At 44.1% G+C, this 25613-nt stretch overlaps 1 protein-coding gene across 4 annotated transcripts in view; it reads right to left on the bottom strand.

Annotated features, from left to right (window-relative positions):
• The window catches only part of SLC25A40 (solute carrier family 25 member 40), a 79151-nt gene that overhangs the window by 23521 nt on the left and 30017 nt on the right, over window positions 1–25613 (bottom strand). For all 4 annotated transcript variants that reach the window (XM_045005632.1, XM_045005633.1, XM_045005635.1 and 1 more), the window contains 4 exons: window positions 25359–25532; window positions 11095–11204; window positions 8690–8771; window positions 185–265 (listed from right to left, as the gene is read on the bottom strand). In XM_045005632.1, coding sequence (XP_044861567.1) covers window positions 185–265; window positions 8690–8771; window positions 11095–11204; window positions 25359–25532 — 447 coding nt within the window. The remainder of the gene's footprint in view (window positions 1–184; window positions 266–8689; window positions 8772–11094; window positions 11205–25358; window positions 25533–25613) is intronic.

The raw sequence follows: 25613 nt of genomic DNA, 5'->3' as shown, positions 1-25613 counted from the left end.
ATCCGAAGAAGTGGGTATTCACCCACGAAAGCTCATGCTGCAAAACGTCTGTTAGTCTATAAGGTGCCACAGGATTCTTTGCTGCTTCTACAGAACCAGACTAACACGGCTACCCCTCTGATACCTGTTAATGATTAAATCCACTCAATTTTCTTTTTTCTTGGAAATATATTAAAAGAGTTACCAGCAAATAATCCAGTAAACCCATGCTCAGCAACAATTGTCTTCATTACTGTCCATGTTGATGTGGACTTCTTCTGTGATACTAGATAAGAGTACAACAAAATAAAGTGTGAATTAAATAGTATACAATTTAATACCACCACAGAAAAGTAATAAATACTCTTGAAAATTAGAGGGATCACATCAATCAAATGCACTAGCTGTTTTTATTTTAGTCACATTTTAAATTCGTTTTACATTAATTTTTGACATACTGATGGAAAATGAAGGAGTTGTTTTATTATTTCATAAGTATCACATGCACCTCAATTTATCTGTTAGATATTATCCTGCCTGACTGCAATGAGTTAAATCCAAGAAGGCTGCTAAAGGAGAAGCAAACCAGAAAAAAAAATAGTGGCAAAGATAAGCCTGGGGAAATTATAAATTGGGGAATGCTCCTGCTTTGTTCCCATAAGGCTGGCCTGGTTAACTGTGCTCAAGGCCAAAAGCCTAGGATCAAAGGGGATCCTAAGCCTTAAAGATGGTGGCCCAGGAAGGAAAGGGACTGAGTGGATTATCAGCAGCAGTGGCTAGAAATGAGCCTCTGGCAGACAGATACAAATGAACTGCAAAAAGCAAGTTAGCTCTACCAGTTCAGAGATGGAAATACGGTGGGCCTAATTGAGCTATGGTTAGAGAGGTTAAGCCTAGGTAAAGAAACATGCATACAGAATTCTTTTTTGTTTTAGCTCCGTGACGCATGGCCAGAAAGGGTTAAACATCCTGCAGAATAAATGACTCAAATTCAACCCTTAAAGACATGTGGGGAGATAATGTTTGTGTTTTTGTGTATTTACAGATATATGGGTAGTGGTCAACAATGTAATCAACAGTCCCTGTCTATGCTGTATTCTGATGATTCAGAGATTAAAAAAAAATTGTTACTCACCTTCTCGTAACTGTTGTTATTTGAGATATGTTGTTCATGTCCATTCCAATCAGGTATGCGCATGCGCATGTGCACAGTAGCTGGATGATTTTTCCCCTAGCAGCAACTGTAGGGTCGGCCTGGGCGCTCCTTGGAGTCATGCCTTCATGGTGTTCAATATACAGCCCTGCCGACCCTGCACCCCCTCAGTTCCTTCTTGCCGGCTACTCCGACAGAGGGGTAAGGAGGGTGGTATTGGAACGGACATGAACAACACATCTCGAAGAACAACAGTTACGAGAAGGCGAGTAACTTTTTTCTTCTTCGAGTGCTTATTCATGTCAATTCCAATCAGGTGACTCACAAGTCCAAGTTCAGGAGGCGGGGTCGGAGTCGTCCACTGATTAAAGCATTGCTCATCGAAGGCAGCATCGTCCTGGCCTGTTGTGTAATCACATAATGTGTGGTAAAAGTGTGGATGGAGGACCATGTCACTGCTCTGCAGATTTCCTGAGTAGGGATCTGAGCCAGGAACACTGTTGTTGAAGCCTGCGCCCTGGTGGAGTGTGCAGTGATTGGGGATGCGGGAACTTCCACCAGGTTGTAGCACTCATAGATGCAGGATGTGATCCATGATGAAATGCGTTGTGAGGACACGGGTAGGCCCTTCATTCTGTCTGCTACCGCCACAAATAGCTGGACCGATTTTCTCAAAGACTTTGTTCTTCCGATGTAGAAAGCTAGCGTCCTGCAAACATCTAGTGAGTGGAAAGAGAACAGGAGTACTTGTGGCACCTTAGAGACTAACAAATTTATTTGAGCATAAGCTTTCGTGGGCTACAGCCCACTTCTTCGGATGCATGGAATGGAACATATATTGAGGAGATATATATACACATACAGAGAGCATGAAAAGGTGGGAGTTGCCCTACCAACTCTAAGAGGCCAATTAAGTAAGGAAAAAAAAAACTTTTGAAGTGATAATCAAGATAGCCCAGTACAGACAGTTTGATAAGAAGTGAGTGGAGTGTCTGCTTCCTGCCTCTAGAATGAGGTTTAGGGTAGAACACCGGGAGAACACAGAGGCAGTGTCGGTGCTGTTGTAGGTGCTGAGGGTGTGTTTTGCACCAAAGCTGCAATCCAGGCTGCTGATACCTCCGGTGCCATAGTGGTCAGTGCCAGTGCTGCAGTTGGTGCCAAGAATGGCCCCAGAGGTGCCAGTGTTAACGCCCGAGGCACTGGCTCCGGTGCCAACCGTGGTCGAACGAATGTCGTGGAACCACAGATGCTGCACCTGAGCGGGACCCCTGGCTCCGACCCTGGGCTTGATGGAAAGTCCACGGAGTCCAAAAGGGCTACTGCTGTGGATTTTGCCACTGAGGGGCCCACTGTCTATGGTGCCATGAGGAGGATCTTCTGCTGCTGCTATAGTTGGAGCGGTATGAGTCCAACTCCGAATAGGAGGACCAGAGTGGCGCTGCTCCTCTCGAGTTGGAGCATTGAGAAGCAGGGGACCGACTGCGCTCTCTGGATGGCGGAGCTGGAGCAGATGGGTGCCAAGGTGATGGGGATCAGCGTGCCATCATCGCCAGCTTTCCTTTAGAGTGCACAGGGGATCAAGATGGAACCTGCGGTGCCAAGACACTCTCCTGTCTTGGTGGCGAGAATGGCACCGTGAGCCTCAATAGGTCCTGCACTGCCTCAAAAGCCTCCAGGGTGGACGGGAATGGTAGATGATCCGACAGATGCGGTGAGCGAGACAGGCCCTGACTCGACTGCCTCGCTTGGGTAAGAGTCTGTGTGGCCCCACTCTGAGTTCCTGAGCCATGGCTCGACTGAGGTGCCACTGGTGGCTGGTCCCTGGGTTTTGCCAAGGGAGATCGACCTCTCTCCGACTTCTTTTTTTTCTGCACCAGTGGTTGGGACAAGTGCCGAAGGCTGGAATGACCCTGAGAGGTTTCATGATAGTGCCTAGCTTCCTTGCTGGCATCTTTCTTTGGCGCTGAATCCTTTGAAGACGGCACCGGAGCACTCTGCGCTGAAGATAACGTGCCGGGAGCAGGATCCCTGGTCCCCTGGGTCCAAGTGAGGTTGGACAGCTGCCTCTATAAGGAGGATTTTGAGACACTGCTCCCTCTCCTTAATAGTTCTCGGTCGGAACTCCCGACAGATCTTGCAACGGTCTTTCTGATGACCCTCACCAAGGCACCTTAAGCAGGAGGTGTGGGAGTAACTTTTTGGCATGCATTTCATGCAGATCTGGCAAGTCTTAAAGCCCAGAGATTGAGGCATTCCTCAGTAACAAATGGGGGAGGAAATGGGGGAGGGGGAACCCTCATAACTAAAACTTATAAAGAAACTACTAAACTAAACTATACTAACTAGTGGATACTAACTATGTACAGCATAAAAAGTACTGCTGATCCACTTGCCAAAGCAAGAGAAGAGCAAGGGGAAGTTCCAGCTACCATCACTGCCGGTAAGAAGGAACTGGGGGGGTGCAGGGTTGGCAGGGCTCTATATTGGACACCATGAAGGTGCGACTCCAAGGAGCACCCAGGCCAACCCTACGGTTGCTGCTAGGGAAAAAATCTTCTGGCTACTGTACACATGCACACGTGCATACACCTGATTGGAATTGACATGAACAAGCACTCAAAGAACATCCTAGCATTTAAATTAATTGTAAACACGGGATATCTCTGTATTCATGTCTCTTTGAAATGTATAGCAAATTATCTGTGAATGGTGGAGGAACAGGCAATTGTCTTATGTTAATTCATATAGCTAAGTACTGGTGATGGACCCACTTCAAAGACACCCTGATTACCTATTGTTCCCCGAGGGACTCCAACTTGTTAAAGAAGGATGATATTGTATAAAATCATCCTTCGGTCCCAATCCTTCTTATCTCAGATCTGCTTAAGTTTTATTGGGGAAAGTTTGAGTCACAAGATTGAGGTCCCAGTTATGCTGGTACTCCCTGAAGATGATATCAGACATTAGACTATAAACTATGAACTAAATTCTAAAGGAACTCTTTGTAACTACAAAGGTCACCATCTTTGCTATGAATCTGAACCTCAAAAATTGAACTCATGTCTGTATGTATATTGATCTTTTAACCATACTCTCTCACTTTTTTTTTTAAATAAATTTTAGTTTAGTTAATAAGAATTGGCTGTATGTGTGTATTCAGGTAAGATCTGGACTATTCAATATCCTGGGAGGTAATGTGTCCAATCCTTTGGAAAGATGTGGATAAATTGGAGAATGTCCAGAGAAGAGCAACGAAAATGATTAAAGATCTATAAAACATGACCTATGAGGGAAGATTGAAAAAATTGAGTTTGTTTAGTCTGAAGAAAAAACAGAGGGGACATGATAACGGTTCTCGAATACATAGAAGGTTGTTAGAAGAAGGAGGGAGAAAAATTATTCTCCTTAACCTCTGAGGATAGGATAAGAAGCAATGGGCTTAAACTGCAGCAAGAGTGGTTTAGGTTGGATATTAGGAAAAACTTCCTGTTAGAGTGGTTAAGCACTGGAATAAATTGCCCAAGGAGGTTGTGGACTCTCCGTCATTGGAGATTTTTAAGAGCGGGTTAGGCCTGGTCTACACTACGCGTTTAAACTGATTTTAGGAGCGTTAAACCGATTTAACGCCGCACCCGTCCACACTAAGAGGCCCTTTATATCGATATAAAGGGCTCTTTAAACCAGTTTCTGTACTCCTCCCTAAAGAGAGGAGTAGCACTAATATCGGTATTACCATATTGGATTAGGGTTAGTGTGGCCGCAAATCGACGGTATTGGCCTCTGGGCGGTATCCCACAGTGCACCACTGTGACCGCTCTGGACAGCAATCTGAACTCGGATGCAGTGGCCAGGTAGACAGGAAAATCCCTGCAAACTTTTGAATATCATTTCCTGTTTGCCCAGCGTGGAGCTCCCATCAGCACGGGTGGCGATGCAGTCCAAAATCAAAATCCAAAAAGAGCTCCAGCATGGACCATATGGATGTGATCGCTGTATGGGCAGACAAATCTGTTCTATCAGAGATCCATTACAGAAGACGAAATTCCAAAGCATTTTAAAAAAATTTCCAGACAGACGCCACAGCAGGGACTCAGCACACTGCTGCGTGACAAGCGTAACGGAAAGCGAAAGAATCAAATGGACGCTCATGGAGGGAGGAAGGGGGGACTGAGGACTCAAGCTATCCCACAGTTCCTGCAGTCTCCAAAAGGTATTTGCATTCTTGGCTGAGCTCCCAATGCCTGTAGGGTCAAACACATTGTCCGGGGTGGTTCAGGGCATAGCTCGTCAATTTACCCCCCCACCCCCTCCCAGAAGTAAAAGGAAAAAAAATCGTCTCTTGACTTTTTTAAATGTCACCCTATGTGTACTGAATGCTGCTGGTAGACGCGATGCTGCGGCAGTGACCTGCAGCATCCTCTTTCCCCGTCCCTGGTGGCAGATGGTACAATATGACTGATATCCATCATCATCATCAGCCTGGTGGCAGATGGTACAGTGCAGTAGGACTGGTATCCGTCCTCATCATCAGCCCGTGAGTGCTCCTGGCTGGCCTCCGTTGAGGTCGGCCGGGGGTGCCTGGGTAAAAAACTCCTGGTCATTCCCAGTAGATGGTACAGAATGGCTGGTAACCGTCTTCATCATAGCAACAGGGGGCTGAGCTCCATCAGCCCCCGCCCTTCATGTGTAAAGAAAAGATTCTGTACTGCCTGGACTATCATAGCAGCGGGACGCTGGGCTCCTCTCCCCCACACTGCTTAATGTCCTGTCTGGACTATCATAGCAGCTGGAGGCTGCCTTCCCCTCATTTTATCTCACTAACAAGTCACTGTTTCTTATTCCTGCATTCTTTATTACTTCATCACACAAATGGGGGGACACTGCAAAGATAGCCCAGGAAGGCTGGGGGAGGAGAGAAGCAACAGGTGGTGGTGTTGCAGGGGCACCCCCCGTGAATGGCATGCAGCTCATCATTTCTGCAGGATCTGACATGGAGCGGCTGTGCTCTCTGGTTCCCTGATACACTGGTTCTCTAGTATACTTGCCCCATATTCTAGGCAGGACTGATTCTATTTTTAAATACCATAAAGGAGGGATTGACTCTGGGAGTCATTCCCATTTTTGTCTTTTGGGCCCCCGGCCGACCTCAGCCAGGGGCACCCATGACAGCATCAGACAGTACAGTATAGAAGGACTGGTAACCGTCATCTCATTGCCAATTTACAATGGCAGCAGATGGTACAGAACAGCTGATAACCATCTCTGCTATCATGCAAAAGCAAATGAATGCTGCTGTGTAGCGCTGCTGAATCGCCTCTGTCAGCGGCATCTACTACACATACAGTGACAGTGACAAAAGGCAAAACAGGCTCCATGGTTGCCATGCTATGGCATCTGCCAGGGCAATCCAGGGGAAAAGGGCGCGAAATGATTGTCTGCCATTGCTTTCCCAGAGGAAGGAGTGACTGACGACATTTACCCAGAACCACCCGCGACAATGATTTTTGCCCCATCAGGCACTGGGATCTCAACCCAGAATTCCAAGGGGCGGGGGAGACTGTGGGAACTATGGGATAGCTACGGAATAGCTACCCACAGTGCAACGCTCCAGAAATCGATGCTAGCCTCGGACCGTGGATGCACACCACCGAATTACTGTGCTTGGTGTGGCCGCGTGCACTCGACTTTATAGAGTCTGTTTTACTAAACCGGTTTATGTAAAATCGGAATAATCCCGTAGTGTAGATGTACCCTTAGACAAACACCTGTCAGGGATAGTCTAGATAATACTTAGTCCTGCCATGAGTGTTGGAGACTGGACTAGATGACCCCTTGAGGTCCCTTCCAGTCCTATGATTCTATGATTCTATAGACAAAGTGATCAGAACCTTTTTTACTAGCCTGAAATTAAGAATATCTTCTCTCACAGCTTTTAAAGAAACTTCTACTGTTTCCACTTTATTTTCTAGAGGCGAGAGCTTCTATGTAAATATGTGATTCTGAATCAGGCTACTCAAATCTGTTTCATAACAGATGGATTGCTAACAAAGTCAATTCAGTCTTTGATTACTCCATAGTAAAGACCTGATTCAATAGCCATTAAAGTTAATGGGAGTTTTTCACTAATCATCCAGACCCCAGATGATTGAGAAAAATAGATGTTTATATGCTGAATGCACTGCCTTAAGTGTAACGGTGGCCAATTGTGACCAAGAGTTAAAAAGCCTTTTTTCCCCTGCCAATTTTGTCTTACCCATCCCTTTAAGTTATTGGAGTATTCACTGCTACATATTTCACCATTATGCTCCCATTCTTATTTGTCTTTTCTTTGTAGACCCCATTAAAAAGTGAATATTTAAAAATACTTGAGAACAATGTAGTCCTTTTCTGGATTAAAGTTAAAAAAATATTTAAGGAGAGACATTCCTCTTTTCTAATAGGGTGGGTGGGGCTAGATGTGCAAACAATTTTTATCATGTTACTCCTGTCAACTCCAAAGAGTTTTTCCACAGAACATTGTTCAAGTTCAGTTTATAGAAGAAACTTAGAAAAAATTTGCCTCATATGAGTTGCATTAAATTTGGATAAATATTAGGATCCCTTGAGACCCTCTTCCACTCAATTTGACTCCAGAATTCACCACTCAGGTACCTTTATTTAGCATTCAGCAACACTAGGCCCAAGCTGTCCAGGCTCAATCGCAGGGAGCGGATGCAGGGTACATCACAAAACCAAGTTACACAGCCAAACTTTTCCTTATATACCTCTTTACTAACACCTGCATTTCTGACTACATATTATATCACACACTTCATGATTGGTTTGGTTGCTTTTCAGGAACTAATCCCTGTACAGCATGCTCTGTCCATATGCAGTTCACTATAACGTGATCTCTACATTCCAGGTTTATCTCATCCATTGGTCCTAGTACCAGGGTATTCCTGCTTATTTTGGCTAGAGTGACTCCAGCCTAATGCTTGTTACACCCTTATCTACAACTTAATCTTCCATTCACACCCTCTGAGAAATGAAGTTAGACGTTGACATGTCAAGTTAGACATACAACGTTCTTCAGTTTTTCTTAACTGAAACAGTATTATCAGTAAACATCACCAGCTTCTCATTTTTTCTCTCCTCTAAGTCATTAAAAATACATAAAATAGAACAGTTCCTGTGAAGTATTCCAGAAGACATTACAGCACATGGAAAACAGAACATGGCAAATTACAGCATTTTGAGATACATCATAGGAGAAAGGATATGGGGACGATTTAAAGTCCCCACTAGAAATCCATGTAACTAAACAGAATTATGTTTTAAGATTTCCCATCTTTATTACTTCCAATTAATAATATGCACTCCAGTGCACAAGGCCAACAATGGCTCTTCTTCCCATTTAAGACCCACAATAAGACATAAGTGGTACAGTGGACTTTATTTGAGCCCTCTCTGCTGGGGAGAATTTCACATTTGAATAGTGGAATGATAGATAAAGATAGCTCCTAAGGTAATCTAAAATGTAAAGAATGTGCAGTAATCTAGTTCAAAAGAACTTACAGTTTAAGGTCTCATATTCCCAAATTTCAGTTTGTTTGTGTGTTTTCACCACATCAAATGGTAAAGTTACTGTAGCTGCAATCTATTAAAGAGTAAAGAGATCACTTGTTATATAAAGTTTGTGAAAAAAGCCAAAATTAAATCTCATTAAATACACTAACTAGAATAGCTGCTTAGAAAACTTATATCATGTCAGTAATGTATACAATCTAAGTTTTTGCATAATGCACAAAGGGTCCATCCTTCTCATAAGGACTTCCAATGGAAGCAGGATAGGAACCAAAGTGGCTACTTCTTTTATACTGAACCTGATAGGTCATAAAAGTTTCTATGTTAGCATAAATGCCCATCTGTTGTGGACTACTCAAGTGCCCTTCACAACCAACTTGGACAGTAGACCTCATAGTTGAGGTACACTTTCTCTGTAAAACTAATATGTGGATTGCTTACTTAGGCCAGGTCTACACTACAAAGTTTTGCCAGCACAGCTAAGTCAGTCAGGAGTGTGAAGAGATGGGATCCTTGTCCGACGGAGCTGTGGCAACAAGAGCCTTAGTATAGAGTGGTGTTTCCCAAACTTGGGACGCCGCTTGTTTAGGGAAAGCCCCTGGCAGGCCGGGCTGGTTTGTTTACCTGCCGTGTCCGCAGGTCTGGTCGATCGCGGCTCCCACTGGCCGCGGTTCCCTGCTCCAGGCCAATGGGAGCTGCTGGAAGCGGCAGCCAGTACATCCCTCGGCCCGCGCCGCTTCCAGCAGCTGAGGTGTGTGCTTTGCTTTGTCCATGATCAAACACATCAGATTTTGCCTTACAGCATTCTATCTGCTAAAGTTTATTTTGCAATTTCAACTACAAGGTCTCGCCACCAAAACAAAGTCTGGTACTGTATCCACCCACAGATGGTTTGGTATTCCCTCACTTGATTATATGTATTTAAAAGAGTTTTTAAACATTAACTCACTGCTAAAAAGTAGTCATTTAAAAAATCCTGAATTGTTTTCCTTTTCGTTGAGTATGAACGCACAGTACACATATATGCTACAGAAAATACTTCATAGCTATGCTAATCACAATGCTGTGTTTATCATCTGTAAAAATAAATACCCGTGAAACAGAATTATTTTTAAAAGTTTGATTAAAACCCCAAGACAACAGCATTTTCAAATGATTGCGGCTTACTGTAAATTGTCTAAATGAACCGAAGTCAACCATATAACAATCAACTGAGTTTCCTGAGAGGTTGTGATTCCACCATCCCATTATGTTGATAATGATCTTGAACTGAAGTTGTGAGTTTAAAAACAAATTGGTAGGTCTTTCCAACAGCTAGGTATCTTAAAATTGTAAACATGCAGGAAAGAATGAGAACATTTTTAGTATCATTAACTCCCCACCCCACAGGCACACACCATATTGTCCTTGTTAGAAAAAGTGAAAAGGCAGCAATTATACTATGTATATGTTAAAATAGATCTAAAAGCTATCAAGTATCTGAAAACAGCTTTGCTGTTATTCTAGCTTTGCTGTTATGGTTACTTTGAGGCCTAACAGTTGCCCATATAGTGCTGCTTTTCAAACAAACCATTTTCACAAAATTAACATGATTGAAGTAATGTGGAAATAATAGCCAGCTTTGGCAAAGTTCAGGCTTCAGCTGTGATTGTTTCCTGAACTCTGCCAATACTTATTTATTTTATTTTATTTTAACTGCAGCTACAGACTCCATGATTTAACAGGCTGCTAAAATCTGTAGTAATAGAAAAAAGTTTTAATAAGATTTCCAATCAAAACTACTTAGATATCTTTTACACTGTATTTTACTTTAACATTTTATTAACTAACGAGGAGTCCAGTGGCACCTTAAAGACTTCTTCCTCTCCAAGTGCAAACAGATGGGCATCCTACCAAATGGACTGAAGGTAAAAAAATCCATTGCAATTGACATATTTTTAACTGTTAGTCTTTAAGGTGCCACCGGACTCCTCCTTGTTTTTGTGGATACAGACTAACACGGCTACCCCTCTGATTTTATTAAATGTTTTCAAATTTGCTTCACTTACAAATAAAGGCAATAACAATTCAAGTGTTTCATCACCAGATAACTATATTTTATGTATAGCTAAAGACGCATTGATTCTAACCTTGTGTTCAACAACATATTCACAATTTGTAGGAGAATCATCTGTAATTTCACTCCTTGTGTTTTATTAATTACAGATACAAACTCCCAATGAATTGAACAATTTATTAGAAACATCCTAAATGAAGACATGTTAGCATGTGGTGTGGTAGAGGATATGGCATTGAACAGAGCACTTTGGAGGGAGAGGACTATAGAGAACCCCACCTGATGGGATTAATGCAAGGAAGAAGTTTGCTTAGAATATCAGCAACAGAAACAGACTTACAGAGCCAGCTGCTGCCCCTGAAGTAAAGCTGATCATAAATGTTGGTTCATGTACATCAAATGTCTTGCACAACCGCTTCTTGATGCGTTCATAGTGATACCAGTACATTGCTATGGAGATAGAAAAAAAAAATCTCCGAAACCAGAAACTTGCAACAAGCAACATAAATCTGTGTACCAAACACAGAAGAACTAATTCATTCCCCTTCTTTATCTCTTAGACATCTAAAAATGCTACTGTTTGCATGCTCTTACCCTAAGAATGCCAGAGCAAAGAAAAGGAAGAAAAATCCAAACAAAAACAAAAAAGGAGAGAGAGAGAGAGAGAGAGACAGAAATACAGAAAAGGATGCAAATTTAGAAAGAGAAGGAAGGAGACAGAAGAGACTGGGAAAGAAAGAGAAGACTGGCACAAAAGACACTAATGAAAGTGGTAGTCCTCATATTTATGAAAAAACTGAATGAGTAGGATACACAACCAAAAGCTATGCTGTTCTTTTTTTTTTAAGCAACAGATCAATAGATAGAAAACAGTATGTAATTATTTGAATGTGTAATATTAGTAAAAAATGGCAGAATATGTATATACAATTATGTCAATGTTCAAAATTGCACACCCATACATACTTGTCACACATCATAATTCAATATGCTGTTAAAATTAATAGAAAATTGCATATTTAACTTTCACCAAATGTGGTTGTAAAGCTTAATTTCTAAACCAAATTCCTAGAGTACAAAGGCATTTGCACTTATTGAGAACTAAGTCTACAGCAAATTTTCAATTTAAAAAATAATCCATTTTCTGTTAGAGTGAAAAAAAAAATCTGAAAATTTCTTTAAAAGGCTGAACACACTCTCCTCTTCCTCACATCCATACTCAGAATTCAAAACACAGCCAAAGGGATATTCACTATTATAATAATTCTAAATGATCATCTCAATAAAGGTTGTCTCTAATGTGCCTATTATTCTGTGAGGAAAACAAAAATGTTTTGATGCTACTTGAAGTTGAGGTTTACAATGACACTGAGCTCATCTTGGAACTTTGCTACACTGATAATTAGACAATCTTTCAAACACTTTGGAAAGGCAGCCCAAGATTTCAGCAGGATAGTTCTAAAACTGTTTGAGGAAAACAGGTTTCAAAGTGGTAGCCATGTTAGTCTGTATCGGCAAAAAGAACGAGGAGTACTTGTGGCACCTTAGAAACTAACACATTTATTTGAGCATAAGTTTTTGTGGGCTAAAACCCACTTCATCAGATGCATGCAGTGGAAAATACAGTAGGATGATATATAGTGTGATAGACCCAGGCCAGTTGGGTACAGCAGAATAGCAGAAGGCAGATATACTGGCCACTGGATTAACAGTTTTCTGTTCCCTGACTGACCAGAGCAGGGGCTGCTCCAGGCTAATGAGAACACCTGACTCTAATTAACCTGTAAAGAGTCAGGTGAGGCCATTCAGTTAATGTGACCACCTGACTCTAATTAAGGCCCTGCTGTTACTATAAAAAGGGCTCACTCCAGTCAGGCAGGGGAGCCAGGGAACCAGAGGAGAGGAAGTGTGGCTGAAGGGCTGGTTACTAAAGACACCCCCAAACCATCGTTAAAGGAACCCTAAGGTAAGGGTGAAGAAGGGAAAAGCAGGAGAGCTGTGGGGAAGTGGCCCAGGGAAATGTAGCAACTCTGGCAGTGAAAGGTTGGCTGCCAACAACTGCTACCATTAGGGTCCCTGGGCTGGAACCCGGAGTAGAGGGCGGGCCCGGGTTCCCCCCAACCCACCACTACAGGAACATCTCCTGGAAGGGGAAGTCAGGTCCCTGTCAGGACAGGAGGCTGAACAGAGACTGTGGGAGTTCTCTCACCAACCTCCTTGCAGGCCTATGATGAAAAGGGCTCAGTAGACTGTAACCCTGGCCCTAGAGAGAGAAGGGCTATGTGGAGGGTCACAGTGAGCCACTGAGGCTAGCATAAACCGCCTAGAAGCGCAGGACGCACAGGACCAAGGTCAGAGCTCTGCCACAATAGATAGAGGACATGAAAAAATGGGTGTTGCCATACTAACTATAAAGAAAGTAATCAGGTAAAGGTGGACTATTATCAGCAGGAGAAAAAAAACTTGTGTAATGATAATCAGGATGGCCCATTTCCAACAGTTGACAAAAAGGTGTGAGTAACAGCAGGGGGGAAAATTAACATGGGGAAATAGGTTTTATTTTAATAGTATGTAAAACCTAATTACCCTTGAAAAGAGCCACTTCCAAAGCGCTGGAATGCCGCCCCTTGAGAAGTGCTGCCCCAAGCACATGCTTGGAACGCTGGTGCCTTGAGCCAGCCCTGAGTAGGGGGTCGCACTCAGAGGCTTGCTGTGTGAAAGAGATCATCAGTACAAAACTTTGAGAACCACTGAAGTAGATCAAGCAAATTAGCACTAGCAGCTCAAAAATCACATATACACCTAATGTCTGTGTTGATGGCAGGATTTCCTGTAGGGAATTTCCAAAAAACTATTTCAAACTTCCATGTCTATAGTTAAAAGGATGTGCTACATACAGTTCCAAGACAGATTCATTCTGAAAAATAAAATTAAAATTCTTCTATGCTTGCATGAGGTGATTTACTGGCTTCATGAATTAACTGAAAAAGTTAGTTAAATTTCTATGTATATTTTCAGTGTTACTTCCTATTCACATTTTATAAACAAAAACTTTATTAACACAGAGCAAAGGTTGCCCAGTGCTGCATTGTGCTGTTTCATAATGCAGAGAGTGTTAAGCTTAACTTAACCCTCTGAAAAACAGGAAATATAAAGTTAAGCTACATGCTACCTCTTCAACATGACCTTAACTCTTCCCCTGAAGCTGCAAAATAGCCACTGGGAATGCCTCAGTAAATGTAGGTTCCATAATAGAGACCTGAGAAACAACTACAATACTGTGCAATTATTTTGTGCTGTGTTCCACACATTTTAACTGCAGCATTTCTTTGTCTCCAATTCCAACAACTATTCACAGAGTTAGGTGCAGCTGTACTGAATGGAGGTGGGATAAACTGAAGCAGGCTGGCAGAATTGTTGCTGTGAATGATGAGAGGTGCATGTGTACCCTGAAAGATCAACTATGCCTAATTTCAGCACTAAATTCTGTAGACTGTGGCAGTAGAGGAACACAAGGGTATCTTCTTGTCATGGGGATTATCATCTGTCTGGTGGCACATATGACAGTGGTCTTCAGGGGCTAATGAGGGGTCAGTGAAGGCAATGTCTCAGAGAAAATCCTTAGGGCAAGCGTGAAGGAGAACCAAAATGAAACCAGATTGCTGGCACTTACAATTAAAAAAGTCATAGAGTAGTTTTTAAACTAAGGGCTGGAGGAAAGCCAACAAGTGCGTACGAGCATGTGGTTCCGACAGAGACATTCCTTAGAGGAGGATCTATTAATGGAGATTCTCTATGTTCCAGTAAGGAGGAGAGGATGGATGATGATAAAATACAGGTAGGATCTGATGAGAAACAGTCAAATGAAAAAAAGTCCCATTCAATTATATCATGTAATGGCAGACAACTGAAAAGTGACAAATTTTTGAAGTGCTTATATGCCAATGCTAGAAGTCTAAATAATAAGATGGGTGAACTAGAGGATATTGATATAATAGGCAGCACAGAAACTTGCTGGAATGAGGGTAATCAATGGGACACAGTAATACCAGGGTACAAAATATATTGGAAGGATAGAACAGGTCATGCTGCTGGGGGAGTGGCACTATATGTGAAAGAAAGTGTAGAATCAAAAATCTTAAATGATCCAAACTGTACCACAGAATCTCTATGGATAGTAATTCCATGCTCTAATAATAAGAATATAGCAGTAGGGATATATTATCAACCACCTGACCAGGATGGTGACAGTCACTGTGAAATGCTCAGATTAGAGAGGCTATTAAAATAAAAAACTCAATAATAATGGGGAATTTCAACTATCCCAATATCGACTGGGTACATGTCACCTCAGGACAGGATGCAGAGATGAAGTTTCTTGATATCTTAAATGACTGCTTTTTGGAGCATCTAGTCCTGGAACCCACAAGAGGAGAGGCAATTCTTGATTTAGTCCTAAGTGGAGCACAGGATCTGGTCCAAGAGAGGAATATAGCTGGACTGCTTGGTAATAGTGACCATAATATAATTAAATTTAACATCCCTGTGGCAAGGTAAACACCAAAGCAGCCCAACACTGTAGCATTTAATTTCAGAAAGGGGGACTACACAAAAATGAGGAAGTCAGTCAAACAGAAATTAAAAGCAGGAGGTGACTACATCCACCCTGATTGAACTGGCCCGGTCAACACTGGTTCTCCACTTGTGAGGTAACTCCCTTCTCTTCATGTGTCATTATATAATGCCTGCATCTGTAACTTTCTCTCCGTGCATCTGAAGAAGTGAGGTTTTTTACCCACTAAAGCCTATGCCCAAATAAATCTGTTAGTCTTTAAGGTGCCACTGGACTCTTCATTGTTTTTGTAGATACAGATTAACACGGCTACCCCATGATACTTGACACTATGCAAGAAATTAAAAGGTACAGTGTAAAAAGTGAAATCCCTGCAAGCTGTATGGAAACTTTTTAAAGACATCATAATAGAGGCTCAACTTAAATGTATACCCCAAATTAAAAAACATAGTGAAAGAACCAAAAAAGTGCCAGCATGGCTAAACAACAAAGTAAAAGAAGCAGTGAGAGGCAAAAAGGCATCCTTTAAAAACTGGAAGTGAGGAAAATAGAAAGGAGCATAAACTCTGGCAAATGAAGTGTAAAGATATAATTAGGAGGCCAAAAAAGAATTAAGACCAGCTAGCCAAAGACTCAAAAAGTAATATTAAGTACATCAGCAGCAGGAAGCCTGCTAAACAACCAATGGGGCCACTGGACAATCGAGATGCTAAAGAAGGACAATAAAGTCCTTGCAGAGAAACTAAATGAATTCTTTGCATCAGTCTTCACAGATGAGGATGTGAGGGAGATTCCCAAATCTGAACCATTCTTTTTAGGTGACAAAACTGAAGAACTGCCCCAGATTGAGGTGTCCTTAGAGGAGATTTTGGAACAAATTGATAAACTAAATAGTAATAAGTCACCAGGACCAGATGGTATTCACCCAAGAGTTCTGAAGGAACTCATATATGAAATTGCAGAACTACTAACTGTAGTCTGTAACCTATCATTTAAATCAGCTTCTGTACCAAATGACTGGAGGATAGCTAATGTGACACCAATTTTCAAAAAGGGCTCCAGAGGTGAACCCAGCAATTACAGGCCAGTAAGCCTGACTTCGGTACTGGGCAAACTGATTGAAACTATAGTAAAGAACAAAATTGTCAGAAATATAGATGAACGTAATTTGTTGGGGAAGAGTCAACATGGTTTTTGTAAAGGGAAATCATGCCTCACCAATCTACTAGAATTCTCAGAGGGGGCCAACAAGCATGTGGACAAGGGCAATCCAGTGGATACAGCGTACTTAGATTTTCAAAAAGCCTTTGACAAGGTCCCTCACCAAAGGCTCTTAAGTAAGGTAAGCTGTCATGGGACAACAGGGAAGGTCCTCTTATGGATTGGTAACAAAGGATAGGAATAAATGGTCAATTTTCAGAATGGAGACAGGTAAATAGTGGTGTCCTCCAGAGGTTTGTACTGGGCCCAGTCTTATTCAAGATATTCATAAATGATCTGGAAAAATGGGTAAACGGTGAAGTGGCAAAATTTACAGATCATACAAAACTACTCAAGATAGTTAAGTCCCAGGTAGACTGTGAAGAGCTACAAAAGGATCTCTCAAAACTAGGTGACTAGGCAACAAAATGGCAGATGAAATTCAATGTTGATAAATGCAAAGTAATGCACATTGGAAAACATAATCCCAACTAAACATATAAAATGATGGGGTCTAAATTAGCTGTTACCACTCAAGAAAGAGATCTTGGAGTCATTGTGAATAGTTCTCTGAAAACATCCACTCAATGTGCAGCGGCATTCAAAAAAGCGAATAGAATGGTGGGAATCATTAAGAAAAGGATAGATAAGAAGACATAAAATATATTACCTATATTATAAATCCATGATTTGCCCACATCTTGAATACTGAGTGTAGATGTGGTCCCTCCATCTCAAAAAGAGATGTATTGGAATTGGAAAAGGTTCAGAAAAGGGCAAAGATTATTAGGGATATGGAACAGCTGCCATATGAGGAGAGATTAATAAGACTGGGACTTTTCAGCTAGGAAAAGAGACAACTAAGAGGGGATATGATAGAGGTTTATAAAATCATGACTCGTGTGGAGAAAGTAAATAAGGAAGTGTTATTTACTCCTTCTCATAACACAAGAACTAGGGGTCACCAAATGAAATTAATAGGAAGCAGGCTTATAACAAATAAAAGGAAGTATTTTTTCACACAATGCACAGTCAACCTGTGGAACGCCTTGCCAGAGGATGTTGTGAAGGCCGAGACTATAACAGGGCTCAAAAAAGAACTAGATAAGTCAATGGAGGATAGGTCCATCAATGACTATTAGCCTGGATGGACAGGGATGGTGTCCCTAGACTCGGTTTGCCAGAAGGTGGGACTGGGCTACAGGATGGATCACCTGATGATTACCTGTTCTGTCCATTCCCTCTGGGGCACCTGCATTGGCCACTGTCGGAAGACAGAATACCTTTGGTCTGACCAGTATGGCCATTATTTTATGTTCCAAGTCTGGGGTGATTTGTGTGGAGTAGTCTCAGTGTTTGCATGTAGGCCAGCTGTAGACAGCTGTTTGTTATGCCTGACCCAAGTTTTGCCTTATCAAGAGAAAGTGTGAAATTTTGTCCAACAGTGCTCAGTTCCTAAGGCATTCTGCAGTATATGGGGGTATGTTTTCACTGCCGTGTGGGCTTGTGGTATAACTTCAGTGTTGCCCCTATCCTGACTCCTGTCTGCTCACAAGTCTCTAGCTCAAGTTAGGTGGCACTTTAAACTCAAGCTAGCTGGTCTGTCAGGGGATACGGGTTAAAGTTCAAGTGTTGCTGATGCTCAAGCAGGTAATGCAGTGGGAACAGTGCAACTCTGCATTGCTAGTCCAATCATTCTGTTCAGCTTGAGTGTTATTTCACTATGTAGCCACTCTTACTCAAGCTAGGCTAACTCGAGAGGAGTTAACTAGAGCTAATTCTGAGTGCTAGTATGTGTGTTATTGGTGTGCCAGGGTACTGCTCAAAGAGGGCAGAGTTAAAGTTGCATTGCAGAGGTGGCATGTACCTTACTTCGTGTTTCCTGGTGTTCAGAGGGTTATATTTAGTCACTCTCCATATTCTGGAAGGGCACAAGGCAGCACTGAACAACCTTAATATGCATAAATGAAGTTTTGGGGGAGTTAATTTCCCTGTTTCAAAATAAATAAATCTCCATTTCCTCATGTAACTCAGTCAAGCTCTCCCCATCTGTGCCTCTGACTCCTTGGCAGTAATTTCCCCTGTCACAAAAGGCACTGGCTGCACATCAGTCCTAATCCCATCTCTTTGCATGATCAGCACAATCTAGTCCTTTCTCCCAGCCCTTCTCCCTATTGATAAGATATAGCCAGGACTCTGAAAGTTAAGTAGCTGGAAAGAAGATGGAGAGACTGAGGGTATGTCTACACTACGAAATTAGGTCGAATTTATAGAAGTTGATTTTTTAGAAATCTAGTTTACACAGTCGATTGTGTGTGTCCCCACTTAAGACCATTAACTCGGCACAGTGCATCCACAGTACCAAGGCTAGTGTCAACTTCCAGAGCACTGCACTGGGGGCAGCTATCCCACAGTTCCCACAGTCTCTACCGCCCATTGGAATTCTGGGTTGAGCTCCCAATGCCTGATGAGGCAAAAACATTGTCACTGGTGGTTCTGGGTAAATGTCATCAGCCCATCCTCCCCCCATGAAAGCAATGGCAATAAATTGTTTCGCACCTTTTTTCCTGGGTTACCCGTGCAGACAACATATCACGGCAAGCATGGAGCCCGCTCAGCCACCGTCACCGTGTGTCTCCTGGGTGCTGCCAGACATGGTACTGCAGTGCTACACAGCAGCAGCTCATTGCCTTTTGGCAGCAGATGGTGCATTACGATTGGTAGCCATCGTCGTCATCTCCTGGGTGCTCTTTTAGCCTACCTCGGTGAGGTTGGTCGAGGGGTGCCTGGGCAGATGTGTGTGCTCCTGGCTGGCCTCGATGAGGTTGGCTGGGGGCGCCTGGACATAAATTGGAGATGACAATGGCCAGCAGTTGTACTGCACCGTCTTCTGGCAAGCAGCCAGGAGACGACGATGGCTATCAGTCATATTGCACCATCTGCTGCCAGCCTAAGATGTATAAGAGAGATGGAGTGGATCAAAACAACAGACACCAAATTTGTTTTGCATTCATTTACTCCCCCTTCCCTCCCTCCGTGAATTGCAGGGGAAGGGATAGCTCAGCAGTTTGAGCATTGGCCTGCTAAACCCAGGGTTGTGAGCTCAATCCTTGAGGGGGCCATTTTTGTGACAACCCTGGAAGTCATGTCATCAGTCACCCCTCCCTTCATCAGAGCAACAGCAGACAATCGTTTCGTGCCTTTTTTCAGCGCAGACGCCATAGCATGGCAATCATGGAGCCCGCAGTTATGAGCACTATAAACACCATGCGCATCATCCTGCAGTATATGCAGAACCAGAACCTGCAAAAGCAAAAACAGGTAAATAGGCGACAGCAGCGCAGTGACGGGAGTGATGAGGACATGGACACAGACTTCTCTCAAAGTGTGGGCCCGGCAATGTGGACATCATGGTGTTAATGGGGCAGGTTCATGCCATGGAAAAAACGTTTCTGGGCCCGGGAAGCAAGCACAGACTGGTGAGACCGCATAGTGTTGCATGTCTGGGACGATACCGAGTGGCTGCGAAACTTTCGCATCCGTAAGGGCACTTTCATGGAATTCTGTGACTTGCTTTCCTCCTTCCTGAAGAATACCAAGATGAGAGCAGCCCTCGCAGTTCACAAGCGAGTGGCGATAGCCCTGTGGAAGCTTGCAAAGCCAGACAGCTACCGGTCAGTCAGGCATCAATTTGGAGCGGGCAAATCTACTGTGGGGGCTGCTGTGATCCAAGCAGCCAACGCAATCAAAGAGCTGCTGCTATCAAGGGTAGTGACTCTGGGAAATGTGCAGGTCATAGGGATCCCATTGCAGCAAAGCCATCCGCTAACTGTGGTGGGGCGATAGAACCCATATCCCTATCTTGGCACCGGAGCACCAAGCCAGCGAAAGGGGTACTTTTCAATGGTGCTGCAAGCACTGGTGGATCACAAGGGACGTTTCACCAATATTAACGTGGGATGGCCAGGAAAGATACATGATGCTTGCATCTTCAGGAACTCTGGTCTGTTTCAAAAGCTGCAGCAAGGGACTTTCTCCCCAGACCAGAAAATAACCGTTGGGGGTGTTGAAATGCCTATAGTTATCCTTGGGGACCCAGCCTATCCCTTAATGCCATGGCTCATGAAGCTGTACACAGACAGCCTGGACAGTAGTCAGGAGCTGTTCAACTATAGGCTGAGCAAGTGCAGAATGGTGGTAGAATGTGTATTTGGACGTTTAAAAGCACGCTGGCACAGTTTACTGACTTGGATAGACCTCAGCAAAACCAATATTCCCATTGTTATTACCGCTGGCTGTGCACGCCACAATATCTGTGAGAGTAAGGCGGAGACATTTATGGCGGGGTGAGAGGTTGAGGCAAATTGCCTGGCTACTGATTATGCGCAGCCAGACACCAGGGCGGTTAGCAGAGTACAGGAGGGCGCGGTGCGCATCAGAGAAGCTTTGAAAATCAGTTTCATGACTGGCCAGGCTACAGTGTGAAAGTTCTGTTTGTTTCTCCTTGATGAACCCCACCCCCGCCCCATGGTTCACTCTACTTCCCTGTAAGCAGGGCCGGCTTTAGGCCAATTTGCCCGATTCCCCAGAATCGGGCCCCACGCCGTAGGCGCCTTTTACCTTTTTTTTTACTCACCCTGGCGGCGGTCAGCTCTGCCGGGATCTTCGGCAGCCCTGCTCCCCTGGCCAGAGCACCGGCAAGCCTCATGGCCCCCCCTCCCGGCTGGAGCGCCAGCCAGAGCACGGGAAGCCCCACGGTCCCGCTCTCCCACAGGAGGGCGGCAGCCCCACGGCTCTGTGGCCCCGGCCGGAGGGCGGCAAGCCCTGCAGCCCCGCTCTCCTGGCCGGCAATCCGAAGTGCTGCCAAAGACTGGGAGCGCCGCCCGGTGAGTACAAGCCCTGCCTGCCCCCAGGAATCAGGCCCCGCACTGGCTAAAGTCAGCCCTGCATTTAAGCTAACCACCCTCCCCTCCCCCCTTTGATCACCACTTGCAGAGGCAATAAAGTCATTGTTGCTTCACATTCATGTACTATTTATTAATTCATCACACAAATAAGGGGATAACTGCCAAGAAGGGGTGGGGGAGGAGGGAAGGACAAGGCCACACTGCACTTTAAAACTTATTAAACGCCAGCCTTTTGTTGCTTGGGCAGTCCTCTGGGGTGTAGTGGCTGGGTGCCCAGAGGCCTCCCCACCGCATTCTTGGGCATCTGGATGAAGAGGCTATGGAACTTGGGGAGGAGGGCGGTTGGTTACACAGGGGCTGTAGCAGCAGTCTGTGCTCAAGCTGCCTTTCCTGAACCTCAACCATACACCGGAGCATATCAGTTTCTTCTTCCAGTAGCCTCAGCATTGCCTCTTGCCTTCTGTCACCAAGCTGACGCCACCTATCATCTTCAGACTGCCACCTGTCCTTGTGTTCATACTGTGCTTTCCTGGACTCTGACATTATCTGCCTCCACGCATTTGCTGGGCTCTCTCAGTGTGGGAGGACTGCATGAGCTCAGAGACCATTTCATCGCGAGTGCGTTTTTTTCACCTTCTAATCTTCGCTAGCCTTGGGGAAGGAGAAGATAGTGTGAGCGTTGAAACATTTGCAGCTGGTGGAGGAAAAAAAAGGGAGAGTGGTAGTTGAAAAGACACATTTTAGAGAACAATGGGTAGACTCTTTCACAGTAAACCTTGCTGTTAACATTACATAGCACATGTGCTTTCGGTACAAGGTCGCATTTTGCCTCTTATTGAGGGTATGCCAGTTTGGTGTGAGATCTTTCACGCAGGGCCAAGCAACAGAATTTGGCTTGCAGGCAGCCATGGTAAGATACAGTCTTTTGGCTTCTTTAACCTTCATAACATGTGGGAATGGTTTCAAACAGCAGCGCCCTCATTTCCCATACCAAGCAGCCGTTGGGTTGGTCATTTAAAATGGGTTGGCCATTTAAAAGGAGGAGGGGCTGTGGTTTTCAGGTTAACATGCAGCACAAACCCAACTAACCCCCCCACCAATTCTCTGGGATGATTGCTTCATCCCTCCCCCCACCGCGTGGCTAACAGCAGGGAACATTTCTGTTCAACCACAGGCAAACAGCCCAGCAGGAACAGGCACCTCTGAATGTCACCTTAATAAAATCTCCCTATTTTAACCAGGTGACCAGGAATGATATCACTCTCCTGAGGATAACAGAGATAAAGAACAGACGCTGTTTGAATGCCAGGAAACACCGGGACCATACACTGCCATGCTTTGTTATGTAATGATTCCAGACTACGTGCTACTGGCCTGGCGTGGTAAAGTGTCCTCCCATGGAGGACGGAATAAGGCTGCCCTCCCCAGAAACCTTTTGCAAAGGCTTTGGGAGTATATCCAGGAGAGCTTTATGGAGATGTCTCTGGAAGATTTCCGCTCCATCCCCAGACGCGTTAACAGACTTTTCCAGTAGCTGTATTGGCCGCGAATGCCAGGGCAAATTAATCATTAAACACGCTTGCTTTTAAACCATGTATAATATTTACAAAGGTACACTCACCAAAGGTCCCTTCTCCGCCTGGCGGGTCCAGGAGGCAGCCTTAGGTGGGTTGCAGAGTGCTGACTCCAGGTTCAGGGTGAGAAACAGGTCCTGGTTGTTGGGCAAAACAGTTTCTCCACTTCCTTGCTGTGAGCTATCTTCCTCATCCCCAAAACCCACATCCCTGTTGCGTGCTACTCCATTGACAAAGTCAAAGCGGGGTGTGGGGTAGTTGTAGGGGCACCCCCTAGAATGGCATGCAGCTCATCATAGAAGCGGCATGTCTGGGGCTCTGATCCAGAGCGGCAGTTTGCTGCGGGTCCCTGTTATAGCCTCTGTCCTTCATGCCCTTTGAAAATTTTTTCAAATGTTTGGGCATTTTGTCTTTTGGAACCGAGTTCTGATAGCATGGATTCATCTCCCCATACAGCGATCAGATCCTGTACCTCCTGTTTGGTCCATGCTGGAGCTCTTTTGCAATTCTGGGACTCCATCATGGTCACCTCTGCTGATGAGATCTGCACTCAGCTGCAAATCGCCATGCTGGCGAAACAGGAAATGAGATTCAAAAGTTTGTGAGCCTTTTCCTGTTTACCTGGCCAGTGCATCAGAGTTGAGAGCACTGTCCAGAGCAGCCACAAGGGAGTAAGTACTCTGGGATAGCTCCTGAAGGCCAATACCATCGAATTGCAACCACACTACCCCAAATTCAACCTGGCAAGGTCGATTTCAGCGCTAATCCCCTCGTTGGGGGAGAAGTACCAAAATCGATTTTAACAGCCCTTTAAGTCAAAAACAACAGCTTCGGCATGTGGATCTAACGCTGCTAAATTCAACCTAAACTCGTAGTTTAGACCAGGGCTGCCTTGGAGTCTGGGAGCATTTTCTGCAGGTGGGACAAAAGGGGGGCATGGCTGTCAAAGTTTGAGGGGTAGAGCTGAAGTGCCCCTTACATCCCCCACTGAACAGCTCCTTTCCTCCTCACACTTCTTGGTTTGCCCTCCCCTTTCCCATACGAGCAGCAGCATCAGGAGAAGGGTGAGCCTTGAGCCCTTTCCCTACTGTTGGAGGCAGCATGGGGAAGGAGGGAAGTTGTAGGTTCCTTCCCTGGGATCAGGAAGCAGTGGAGGGAAGGAGATCTCTGGAGCCTCATGAGGAAGAATTGTTGGAAGGAGGGGAATATTTGTAGGGGAAGAATGTGGGAGGGCACAGATGGCTCCACTTCCCTTCCTCCCCAGGAATGTCACTGGAGAGAAGGGTGCCTAACTTTCCCCTTCCCCATTTTTGTTCTTCTCTATCAGTGCTCCTGAGCTCCAGATAGCAAAACTCCCTCTGATGACAATCCCTTATTGAAGGAATCATAGAAAATATTGGCTCTAAAATCAGAAATACTGATCTCTGGACAAAACTTCCCAATAAGGCTCCAAAAAGGCAGAATGTTGACAGAAAGTAACATGCACAACACACATGCTTTGAAAGTTGCCAAGGACAGGACTCAAACTCACAGTACATTGCGTGCTGGTAAGGTTCAATGGCCACAGCATATCACATTGAGCCCACTAAGTTACTGGCATTAGACTGTCTGCAAAGCCTCTAACTTGCAACAGAGACCCAGTCTTGCTGCACATGCACGTTTCACTCTCATTGGTAGATCCATTTACCTTAAGCGGAGCTGGAATTACAAACTTAACCCCCAGTGGCTTTTGAAACATTGCTTCCCCAAAAGGTCAGTGGGTGTCATACATTTGCTAAAATAAATCTTGAGTGAGTGAAACCAGTTTGGGGAGGATCAGAAGTAACCAGTTTGAACCCCAGCTGTGTGCAAAAAAAAAAAAGTTAGAAAAAGCAGGTGATACTGTAAACTTTTTTTTAGGAGGACTATATGTGGGGAACTCCTTGCTCAAGTTACTCCAAATTTGAACCTTTAAATCTTACTCCACATCCCCATGAGGCACAGCAAATTTCAAGACAGTCCAATTCAGCACATGGATTTTAAAGCACTTAAAACAGTAAAGCACTCTCAACCTTACTTAGAGCCACATGCTATAATGTTATCAAAGTACACCTCTACCTTGATATAACACTGTCCTCGGGAGCCAAAAAATCTTACCGCGTTATAGGTGAAACCGTGTTATATTGAACTTGCTTTGCTCCACCTGAGTGCGCAGCCCCGCCCTCCCGGAGCACTGCTTTACCACGTTATATCCAAATTGTTATATCGGGTGGCGTTATATCGAGGTAGTGGTGTATAAGGAAAAAATGTAAAGGAATTGACAAGTAAGTATTCTCCATAACACAAACTTTGATGTAAGATAAACCCTTACCTGAGAAAGGTACATCTCTCAGAGCAGTGGGACCCCAGCCCCTCCAGAGTGAAAGCCAACCATCTTTGGCCAATGTATTATTGATGCATATATGCAGTTGCTTGTAAGATAATTGGCGGGACTGCATTTTAGTTCTGATCAACTCCAGTGGACTTACTACAGTTAATGAACCCACTGAAAATGGAAAAAGATTAAGGTTCATTAGAAGGACTTAAAAACAGTCAATTCTGTTAACAGAGCAATTGTCCAAACACT

The sequence above is a fragment of the Mauremys mutica genome, chromosome 2, assembly GCF_020497125.1.
Source record: "Mauremys mutica isolate MM-2020 ecotype Southern chromosome 2, ASM2049712v1, whole genome shotgun sequence".
NCBI classification, from domain to species: Eukaryota; Metazoa; Chordata; order Testudines; family Geoemydidae; genus Mauremys; species Mauremys mutica.
The sequence above is the reverse complement of the archived record's forward strand: the minus strand, read 5'-3'. Positions and strand labels throughout refer to the sequence as shown.